General features: G+C 34.1%; 1 protein-coding gene across 1 annotated transcript in view; it reads right to left on the bottom strand.

Moving 5' to 3' along the window:
* far1 (fatty acyl CoA reductase 1) overlaps positions 1 to 12,434 on the bottom strand; it is a 23,429-nt gene extending 10,995 nt beyond the window's left edge. Inside the window, 8 exon segments of the mRNA XM_042752904.1 lie at positions 1,766 to 1,833; positions 1,955 to 2,082; positions 2,190 to 2,234; positions 2,324 to 2,501; positions 4,007 to 4,186; positions 5,705 to 5,880; positions 7,160 to 7,380; positions 12,297 to 12,434. Coding sequence (XP_042608838.1) covers positions 1,766 to 1,833; positions 1,955 to 2,082; positions 2,190 to 2,234; positions 2,324 to 2,501; positions 4,007 to 4,186; positions 5,705 to 5,880; positions 7,160 to 7,348 — 964 coding nt within the window. The 5' untranslated portion in view covers positions 7,349 to 7,380; positions 12,297 to 12,434.
* Between the last annotated feature and the right edge of the window lie 4 nt (positions 12,435 to 12,438).

Genomic DNA, 12,438 nt, shown 5'->3' with positions numbered 1-12,438 from the left:
TAAAAATCAGATCAGATCCGTATTAGCAGTAAAAAAAATAAAAGTAACTGTCTGAACTGACACATCAGGTATTTACAAGACCATTGTACCCCTATAATTATTTAAAGCTGCAGTCCGTAAGTTTTGCCTCTTTGTCGCCATCTCTGTTTGAAAACTTGCAATTGCAGCTTTGTGCTGAATTATCTTACTTTAGTGGGTTGTGCTCCGGCACGGAATCTAATGTTTTGAGGTCAATGTGTGGCACTGTTAGTCAGTCACTGCACAGGTGTGGATATTTACTGTACTTCGCAATCACAGATTCTAGCCTACGTCTTGGAATATATGACCCACATAAGAATTTTCACCATATATTGTCGTCTGAACAAGTAACAAGTCTGCCACGTTTGTTCTGACCAACTGAGAAAAAAAAAACAGTACAATAAATTGCGCTACCAATGGTGATTAAATCTAAAGATCGGTTAGCTCATATCACATCAAACCATGCAAATTATTATTATTATTATACTTTATTCTCAAATTATTCACGTTAACAACATCAGCATTGCCTATAGTGTGTATTAGTGTGTAGATTTCAATTTCTGTACAGTCTAACCTCATTGTCATAGCATTCGAATTTCATATTAAGAAATTATTTTAACCCAAAAAGCAAATTATGCTCCCTTCGAACTGGCTGTCTTTAAAATACAAATCTTGTGTACTCCCAGGCGATCTGTAATCAGAAGCACATTTAAAACCGGAATATAATTTCATTTCATTCACATGTGTTTCAATATGCCATTAAAACGACCAAATTACAATCCGCCCTCAAAATGATGAAATGAATTATTCTAGCGGCTGTGAGAAAAGGCTATAAACGATCCGTCACCTGCAGGATCCTCACATGCGTAAGCCTATTAGCCGGGACTTCTTTATGTTTACAGAAGTGACGTAATGACACAGCAGCATGCTTAAATTTCCTGCGAAAACCTACCCATACCACTCAAATTAGAAAACATTATTATAAGCTAACTGTTGTGAATTGGGGTAAAGTAAGGCGATAGTTTTGAACACTGGCTGGTTATGTACTTGCTCAAATATTGATTTCGGTCATTTTTAACCAAAGGAAGTTACGGACTGCAGCTTTAATATAGATTAAATTTAAACTAAGATTTTAGTAATATGATTCTATAATTTTTATTTCTTATATGTATTATACAACATGACTTACCTAATTATGTCGTAAATCCATAAAATTCAATAAAATATACTTCTGTCCACTACATAAAAAATAAAAACCATTTCATTGCTTTTTTGAGCAATGAAAATGTATAACTTACTGATTAATTTGATTAAATTAAGTGTTTAGTAATATAATATAATGTAATATAATATATCAAGTACACAGAATTACTTTCCATTTAGATTTTAAGGTCACAACATGGTGATGAAAGGTTATTAAACCACTCATAACTCATCCACTAATGGTTATCATAACTCATTCCTCCCCACCCTACTTCACTTCAGTGGAAACCAGGCAGCTATGAAGTTAAGTCTCAAAAATTAAAGTCTGAATTATCAAATCAAAGTTATATCCATTCCCATATAAGAACAAAAGAATGAGCTGGCTAACGCCCACATACACTTGTTCAAACATGTCAGCGTTCTCACGCTCATTCATTTAATGTGACAAGTTCTTCGATTTGCAGTCGATAGCAAAACTGAAACGGGGAAAATGAAGCACTTGAAGGCCACTGTGCAGCGATTTGTTTGAAAAAGTGATTCATACCAACTTCACCCCAATGAAATGGATTGATCCCGCCTGTCGTGCAGTTGTACACCAACAGACTTCTCGGCCTGCGATGGAGACAAACGACACTGTCAGAAAACTGGCGGCATTTATTCCATGACTTTATTTTCCAGTGATCCGTGTGTGAGGGATTTAGTGTGAATGTTGGTGTTTGTGGTGATGTCTGACCTGGCATGTCTCTGGGAACCGGAATACCAGGCAGCGGCCAAAGTGGTGTTTATGACCACATCGACTGGCACGAGGTCAGCGACAGCGTTATTTGAAGCCCTCATTGTTCGTAGAATCCCCTTTCCTGCCTGCACAACCAAAAAATAGCTTTTAACATGAAGTACCAATAAACAATCATACAAAGTGAAATGCTACTGCATTTAAATTTACTCTAAAAATCAAAGTGGCCACTCACAGCGATGAATATCCCACTCGGCCCGTTGAAATTATCAATCCAGCCCTTTAACAGAGTGGAAAAAAAAGAGTGGTGCTCAAAATCCAGGCAGTATTTTTTTAATTAGGTGGGAGGATGGAAATGAGCATGCTTACGGGGAACGGCTCCTTCCAGCTGGCTCCTACGATCGAGGGCCTGATGATGGCGACGTTGAGGTTTCCACACTCCTGTTGGATGAGCTGTTCTGCCAAGGCTTTAGTGTACGTGTATGTGTTAGGCCGCTCACCTAACAGCTTTGGTGTCATTAAAGAGACCAGTTTGTCGTCCATCCACCTGTCAGCGTCGACCAAATCCAGGAAGTTGAGGGAGAGCAAAAAAAAAAAAAAGGTTTTCATTTAGTTAATCCTGCTTGGAATAGCTTCAGTATTCATTGTGTTATTTTCTTATTTCTGAGCTGTTTTGTAGTTAATTATGTTTGTTTGTATGTTTGTAAGAATGTGTGTACGTTCAGTATGTTTTAAAGGGACAATATGTAGTAATATGTAATTAAGTAATTAAATTTATGCTCATCAAGGCCGCATTTATTTGATCAGAAAAAAAACTGTAAACTTGCTACAGTAAATGTTATTACAATTGAAAATAATGGTTTCTATAAAATAATGGTTTCTTTAAAATATAATTTATTTCGGTGATGCAAACTGAATTTCCATTAGCCATTAATTCAGTTTAAAGTGTCACATGATCCTTCAGAAATCATCTTCAGGATTCTTTGATGAATAAAAAAAAAGTTAAAAAGAACAGCATTTATTCAAAATATAATTCTTTTCAGTCTCCAGCACTGATAATAATTCAGCATATTAGAATGATTTCTGAAGGATCATGTGACACTGAAGACTGGAGTAATGCTGCTAAAAATTCAGCTTTGCATCACGGGAATAAATTCGATTTGAATGTATATTAAAATAGATAAAATAGCGGTACGCATGTAGTGTGAGCGCTAACCGCGCCGGAGCGCAGAACTTCTGATATGTAGAGCATTATTGTGTCAACATTTCTGAGTGGCAAAAGTGATAGATCTGTAAAGTGAATGTTGTGAATGTTGATGCTTAGCCTAAATTATTTTATCGGGAGTGTAAATGTGAGCGCTACTATAGTCCTAGTACTGATCAACATCCCAACCCTCATGTGACCCATTATTTATTTGTATGAGTATTCACAGCCAGTGAGCAATGGACTTTCAAAATAATAATAATAAAAAAAAACTGTAAATGCGCATAAATGCAATAAAATAATTGTCGGCGTTAATTAATTAACTTGCCCTGATTTATATACATTATATTTATATATATAATATATATATATATATATATATATATATATATATATATATATATATATATATATACACACACACACACACACACTAACTGAAAAGACAAAAATAAAAGCTAAATCAAAATATTAACAATTACAATTAGAGTATATAAATAATACCTGAATAACAGAGTATGGAAAATGGTCATGAAAATTAAATGACATTATGAAGTAAACCTCAGGAAAAAAAAAAGAATTAATTACCAGTGCTAATTAGCTAGCATTTTGACAACGAGTCCTTGTTTTTACATGATCTCTAACTGGGAAAGCATTGTTAAATTTATAACAAAGGCTTTATGTGTGAAAGCAGCCATTGTCAAACATGGAGAACGTGTTAAGTACTATATATGTCCTTGACATTCATTTATTAAACATTAAAAGTCAGGCTTTAGACTTTAAGTATAATGAGGAAGGGGACTCCAGCATCAAAGACAATAAGAATGTTTTGGAGAGCCAAGACTTACTCAAGTGTGTCTATGAGCTTCCTGTAATCGACAGGTGGTGGATAGACCACCTCTTCAATGAGCTCTCGGTCACAGTGGGCGTAGGCTGTGGACACATGGATAAACACCTCCAAATGCTTCATTCTGTGAGCCAAATTAACCATCTTCTGTGTGGCCAGCACATTCAGCTGCATGGCATCTCTGCAGCAAAGAGACAGAAAAAACTCTGAAACGCAGCGACTCTGCAGAAGCAGGAGAAGATCTGATTAACTTACCACCAAAAAAACTGATCTAACCACGATAACCTGCAGTTAGTGTAGTTTCAATCATTCAACTTACAGACATCAGAATAGGATAAGGAAAGTTAAGGAAATATATCATGTAAATGACATAAAATGTGCATTTATGTCTCTCTGGTGCAGCGGTGCATTACGTGAGCGCTGTAAAAGAAAAATGAAGGCAGGTGAAGAATGTGTGAACACCTCTGAAGTGTTTGTGCATGCACAGCCTGTGGTGCTTCATTCCACACTCACTTTAAAGCATAAACAAGGTTTTAGCATCCATTTTGAATTCAGAGTGCTCCAGATTCGTCTGATAAATTTGATAAATTACAGCAGTGACAGAAGAATTTGGGCAGAAATATACTAATGCAAAATATTTTAAATAATATATTATTAAAATATATATAATTGCAGTATTATTATTTCTTGTACAACTATTAATAATAACAGTAATAAGAAGTATATTATAAAATTTTTTTTATAAATTAAATATTTTATAATTAATGATACAATAAATCTATTATTAGCATTATAATAATACAGTATTTAAAATTAAAACAATAATATTGACAGTACTTTAATTTCCATTACTACTACTACTATTAATAAAGTTATAATTTTATTGCACTTTAATAATATAATTATTTTTATTATGGTTAATGGAAATAGTAATAAATTAATTTTATCATGTATTATTTGAATTAAAATTATTATATTATAATAGTAATAATAAAAACAGTAAAGAAAATAAAAACAGAAAATAATGACTGTATTATTACTTACAATTTCTAATATTAATAATAATAAATTTTTGCATCATTGCATTATTATTATTATTAATGCAAATAGTAATAAATTTATTGCATCATTAATAATTGTATTATTAGCATTCCCAATAATAGTTATTATAATAGCAGTAATAAAAACAATAGTAGTAGTAAAACAAAAGTGACAGTATTATTATAGCTTTTAAAACCACTAATACTATTAATAATAATAATAATAATAATAATAATAATACAATTATTTGTATATTTGTGAATATGACTTGTATTAGTGGAAAAACATTAGTGAGTGAAAAAATTGATTATTAGCAGCATTTGAATTATTAATAATAATTGTACCATTACTAAAATAATAATTATTTTTATTAAGGCTATTAAATTTATTAAAACCATGTATTTTATTGTATTATCCAGGTTTACTGTGAGTACATGATTTAAAGCTACATGACAGATTGACAGATCAGGAGTTAATTGTCTATCTCCTTATGAAATGGACTGAATATGTTGCAGTATGAAATGAAGAAATGACTCAAGCGACGTGTTAAGAACTCTGCTGCTTCCTGTGATATAACCACCTAAATAATCAGAAGCATCTAAACTCATAGCTGTGTATAAAGCTTTGTGTCATCCTGTGGGTGGAGATTACAGCTTACTTCAGAGGCTCGTTGAAGCGGATAGTGGCAGCGCAGTGAAACACTATGTTAATGCAGCTCGTGAGAGTCTCCTGGTCTTCTGTGCTCAGGTCCAGATCTGGCTTTGTCAGGTCACTGTTGACCGCCACGATCTTCTCTGCGAAATCGGGCTGCTCCTCTCGCAGTCTGTCGAAAAGCTGCAACATTCAAAGACTCAAGATTACTTTCATCATAATCAGATATCACAGTCGGGCCAAGCACTACAGTAAACGCATATGAATTCCTGTCACGCACAGCCTATGAGACAATCCTGTCAATATGATCTAGAGAAGGCCAGAAATGTGCATACAACATAACTGTGTAAAGAGCAAATATAGGGAGAGAAGATCTATCAGCGCAATCTAGAGCATTCAAAGCATCTTGAAAGACACTGCAAATATAACACGTGATCTGAATAGTGCATCTGTGGCCTAATCATAAATCCCATAAGAAGTTTTAAATAGTAGGAAGAGATCAAAGACATACTGTATGTTTTAGTTTAAGCATAGAATTCAGCAGCTGAAAACGTATTATTATATTATATACACAGTATTAAAATATAAATAGAATTATTATATATTAAAATGTAAATTTTGCAAAATAATATTAATAATGCACATAATATATATAAATTTAAATAGAATAGTAAGGTTTTACGTTCCTAGTCTTACAAAAATTACTGGATTTTAAAAAACAGTGACAAAAAAATGTTTCACGTTTTCTGTCTTTTTGGTTTTTGTTTTCATATAAATATGAGGTTTATAAATATTATATATGAACATTAATGTCATTTTAATAAATGACAAAATAATTTACTGGCAGAAGAAGACAAAAAAAAAAAAGAACATGACGAAAAGCTATTAAAAAAAAGCAAGCATAATAATCAGTGTTGTTTTTGTTACCTAAAACCAAAATTATTTAAACACACACGTTGCTTTGGCAACTAACTAAAAAATTGAAGCACTAAACCTTTGATGTATTAAAATTACTAAAACTGAAACTAAAAGAAAATTAAAGTTAAACAGCAACAAATAGTAAAAACAACTAATACTATTGACAAAAGAACATAACTACATTTTACTGAAACTAAAACTATATTAAATTCAAAAATATGAATAAATATAAGAAAATAAAAATAATACTAACTTCCTAAAATGTTTTTAGTAAAAAAAAAAAAAAAAAAAAAAAAAAAAAAAAAAAGTAATAGGAGTAGTGGAATTTTAATAAATTTAACAAGTTTTAACTGTGTTTTACATCTCGCATTAAACATTTTGACTCCAATTGGCTGACTTACACTAACTTTTTTTAAAAGGCTGAAAAATATACTGTACATTTTTTTTAAGCTATATCGCCTTATCTTACTCTTAATTTATAGCATGAGGTATATAACTCAATTGAGAAGTTTTCCAGCAGTCCTCCAGACCTGCACTTGCTCACCTTGCAGTTGATCATGTCAGCAATACGGGCTTCAGGCGCCTGTCCTGCTTTGGGCCGGACAAGCACATAGGCAGCTTTGACACCGGGACAAGAGCGTAGCAGCTTCTCCAGAAGTACTTTCCCCATAAAGCCTGTGGCCCCTGTGATAAGAACATTTTTTCCCTCGTAGTACTCTGGAATGGTGACCATCCTGAGTGTACCTTCCTTCCTCTGTTACACCCCTGAAGAACACCAACAGAAACATTCTCACACAGTATCACACTGCAGATACCGCACACATTTCACAATGGATCTCACTTTTTGCTTCAGAAATTGTGCTGTTTTGTCAGCATGTGGTAAATATTTCAGTAATATATCACTTCCTTCCTTTCCTTCCAAGACCTCAGTCCACAACTGCTGCATGACAATCAAATCTTAACTTTGTATAAATGTGTAATGCTTTCTTAAGAGCCGGTGTTGTATTACATACTCTCTTGGACCGCAGCTGGATTTTGACTTGCTGGGTCAATAAAAGTGCTCCTAAACAGCATTAAGCTGCATCGACCGCAAAAAGCTTTACGTATCACTAATTGATAGGACAAATTAAAAGGCATAGTAAAATCACAACAGTATAAACAGGTTTATTGTTCTTATCTCTTGTCCACTGATAACAAGCCAATACAACTCATCCACAGCAGATACTGGGTTAATATGTAATAAAATAAGAGATAAAGACTTTTCCTACTTTAGACTTCTACTTAGCCTAGAAACTAGAAGTGTTTTTTTTTTTTTTTTTTTAATAAAGACCTAATAAAAATCAACAAGTTTTTTTTTTTTTTAATAAAGAAATTAATAATTTTATTCAGCATGATGCATTAAATTAATCAAAAGTGACAGTTATAAATGCTGTTCCTTTAAACTTTCTATTGAAGAATCCTGCAAAAATGAACAAAAATATGTAGAGGCATAGCTGTTTTTAACATTGATATAATTTGATGATAATAAAAAATGCTTCTTGAGGAGCAAATCAGCACATTAGAAGGATTTCTGGAAGATTGTGACACAGAAGACACTACTGAAAATTCAGATTTGCCATCACAGGAATAATTACACTAAAAAGTTATTTTAAAATTCAATAATACTTCTGATAGTTCTGTTTTTACTTTAATTTGATCAAATAAATGCAGTCTGGAAAAAACAAGAGATTTCTTTCAAAAACATGAAAATAATCTTAATCTAAAAATCTTAGTTTAAAAATAAAATTACAACAAATTGTATGCATTTAAATGTATAACTGTATATAGATCATTTTAAAATACAAAAATTTACATTTATTCTGTAATATTTATCATTTACAATATACAATTTTTTTTTTAATTACATTTCCGGGAATTTAAATATTAAATTAACATCCAAACAAAAGTTTAACAAAACTCAGACAGCCTTACATTCACACTTACATTCACACCTGGCTGACAAAATTAAAAAATAAAAAACATTTAAAATCATAAAAATTACAACTGACAACGTTTAAAACCAAATGTTTACATTTGCATTTGCAAAGCCTAAAAACGCATGTAAATGATAAAAAAGATACAGGATGTATTCTAATCAGCATTTGACAATTTCTGGGCTCAATTTTACATCTTACACACATTCAGCTCAATATATGAAGTTTCAATCTCAGCCTGCCACTTTTTTCCTGATGCACTCGGCCGGCTGCATCATATGATCCTTTCTGTAAACTTATCAGGCCACTGGCGATGAGCTGTTTTTGCAGCCTCTTTCTGTTCGGTGCTGCAGCCTCGCATTGTTTGCTGCATAACACTGGTGCCAAGTTCCACAGCTGCATGCACCCCAAACACGGACAGAGTATACACACACACACACACACACACACACACACACACACACACACACACACACACACGACAACAAACTCTGGGCTGTTTCCTGACTTTCAGGGCACAATTTCTATCTAAGTGCATGGGTTATTTTGACACACTTGCCTTAAGGGCAAGCAGCCAATCTAGAGCTAATGAATGCGGGTTTAATTGTAGGGGTCAGGTGGATTATTCCAGAAGGCGAGACGTTGTGCAGTGCAATTTCTTTCCAAGAGCCACTCAGCACTTCTGTGACCAATGACACAGAGCTGCCTCTGCAGTGACACTGGCATTAAACAGCGTCCAACTACAGGGAGCAAAGCTAAAACGGGAGTTCTGGGACCGTGGGCAAAAGAAATCAGTCCCTATAGAGAAGCTGGCCATTTTCTAACCTCTGAAAACTGATTGCTTGTCTGAGAAAGAACAGATTGGATATATAACCATCCTATATGGGGCCATCCGACATGATCAAGTCCCTTTCATGTACATCAGATGCAAACTGATCCTAGATCCCACATCCTCAGTTTGAATAATTCATGCGTCACATGAGGAATTGTACTACTGTAACAAATAAGATGTATGTAAACAAATACCAACGGAATAACAACAGAATGACCGTAGTCAGGAGTGCTTTAGCTTAAAAGCTTTCCATTAAGAACCTAAATAAAAGTACTCAAGGATAATGGGATTGAATATCATGTGTGTGCATAGTAAAAGAATTGCACCAGCAGATCTCAGTACTGAAGTACACAAAGATACAATGACAGGGAAAAAAAATGGTGTTGTCACAAGACTGCACTGCCTTTGCATCTTGTGATCCTCATTAAAACAACGACAGTGGGGATGTTCATCCAAATGAAATGGCAGAAATATGCAATTAACTGTTGAGAAGTTTAAAAATCAGGGATACAGACCAAAAATGTTCAAAATTAAATGAGCCCTGTCAGACTGGTGTTCATTCCTGATGCGGTTTTTGAATATACTCAAAAAGTAGGCCCTAGATAATAAACGCTACTATTTTTATAAAGGTTCTAAACATGTGTTATAACCAAATAGTTATCAATGAGAAAATGAAAATTTTTGTCAATGTTTTTTTTGAATGTTGAAATTTTTGAATGTAGTATGGAGTTCTGAATCAGAACAAACCTTTTAAGTGATCAAATCATTCTTGTTTACTTCAAGTCTTGAACTCATATTTTCCATTCAACTCTCTCTCTTTAAAAACTTATTAGAATGAGTACAGGAACATTTGACTACATGAATGAGCATGGGTTGGACTTATTTAAGGAGTACGCCTTTAGTTTTGAGTCCGAACTACTCAAGCCGGCTACCTGCTTTCAAATGGAGCGGCATTTAATAGACAGAGCCGTAGATCACTGACAAGGTACGCAATATCGCGTTCATTATCGAAGGCGATTCATCTGCGATAATGAACGCAATATTGCGTAGCTTGTCAGTGATATACAGCTCTGTCTATTAAATGCCGCTCCATCTGAAAGCAGGTGATGGCGATTTAGTGGTAATCAGGGAACCAGATTTACTGACGAAATGTGCGTGACAATCACATGCGATATATCACCACAGCCCTACTGGCTATAGGCTTTGAGCAAAGCAAAACTGATTAAATTGATAAACCTCATTTGCAGTGTTGGGTAAGTTACTCCCAAAAAAGTAATCCACTACAAATTACTTCTTTAAAATTGTAATTTGATTGCATTACTGATTACTGCATTTAAAAAGTAATTAGATTACTAATTACTTAGTTTACTTTACTTAATCAAACCTAAAAAAAACTATGAGTTTCTCTTTGTAGTGTAAGAAGTAATACATATTCTTTCATTAATTTAATATTGACTGAAATATTACATAAGTAGTATTTGTATACACTCCCAATATCAACAAAACTTTTTTTTAAATAAAGAAAACAAATAGGATGCGCTTTCTGCATTCTCTGTCTCCTTGAACATCTTCCTGAAACGAGTCACTAAAATGAATGAAAATGACATGAGAAATGCAGTATATCTAAAGAAAGATAGAAGTGTCTATTATTAAATGAAGAAAGTCATGGTGAAAACAAATATTCTCTGATAAAATAATCCGTATGAAACCAACGCAAGCTACAGTCTTTCCCGTCTGAGCTCACCTATAATGTGATCATGCCCACTCACACTGCTCGCTAAAAGATAATCATCCACACGAAACGTCATCACCTCCGTAAACAAAGAAAGATTCAAGTTCATCTCGGCTACTTTTTGTTTTTGGATGAAGATCTCGTTTTTCGTTATACCCAACTCTGCTCATTTGTGAAAAAAGGGACCTGATGACTCAATGTACGAAAAAAGGTTATTTGAGTAATGAGAGTCAATTTCGTTCACAAAGGACTGATGAATTCTGTGTAGAGTTGACTAAATGGAGGAAAAAGATGCTTAGACACTCTTTCTGGAGTCTATTCGTTTTGTAGACAATTAAATTAATTTGGATTATATTTCAGTCATAAGTGACTTGATGTTTTAACAAATCGGTTGCGTAAATGACTTAATGACTCACTTAAAACGATTAAAACACACAAAACGAAACACGCCTGTCGCCACCTACTGACATAACCCCGCAAGCGCGGGAAGTGTGAATGAACGATTCTAAGATTCGAGTCACTGGGATGAATATCATTCGTCTACTAAGCGTTGGGCGAGAGCCAAAATGACACATGCTTCACATTTCCTAAGAAGCTCACCCGCCCTGATCTCTTAACTAAAATGTAACATTTGGACCTCACTGGTCGGCACAAATTCTAAGGTTTATTATTTAACTCATAATAGAATATACTAGAAAATGTCAATGATCACATAAATGCACACAGTTAATAAGGCAATAAAGTGCAATGAATACATACTTCATAATTGTACAATAATAATAATAAAGCACACAGACTGCAATAAAAAAAAGTTTCAACGGACGTCCCTATATATTTAATATCAACTGGTTCTTCAAGTGAAAGAAATTGTCTTTATGGTCACCAATATGAAAATGCAACAAAGAGAAATTTCTCGATAAATGTGTGCATTAAATTACTGTAAGTACTGGTAAAAGCAGCTTAGCATTACTTTCCAGCTGTGCGTCTTTCGAGGAGGATTTCCTACACAGCAGCGCTGAAAACCCCGCATGCGAAAGTGTGCTAACGGCTAGCATTCGCGCTCTAAAACCGTGCAAACTCGATTTTGAGATCAGGAATAACGAGGCAACAAAGAATATAACTGAAGCACTCGACCTCTTCTTACCTGAGATGTTTAGTATATTCCCCGCGCTGTCTTTTGCGAGGCGACCTAAGGTGCTCTATCCAGCAGTGATGGGAAACGCAGTGGGGCTGTAGCTTAGCTTCGCTGGAGAGGAACTGTGATGATGGGTTGCCAAATGATGCGT

The sequence above is a fragment of the Cyprinus carpio genome, chromosome B25 (genome assembly GCF_018340385.1).
Source record: "Cyprinus carpio isolate SPL01 chromosome B25, ASM1834038v1, whole genome shotgun sequence".
In the NCBI taxonomy this organism is placed as follows: Eukaryota; Metazoa; Chordata; class Actinopteri; order Cypriniformes; family Cyprinidae; genus Cyprinus; species Cyprinus carpio.
This window is presented reverse-complemented; position numbering and strand designations above follow the sequence as displayed.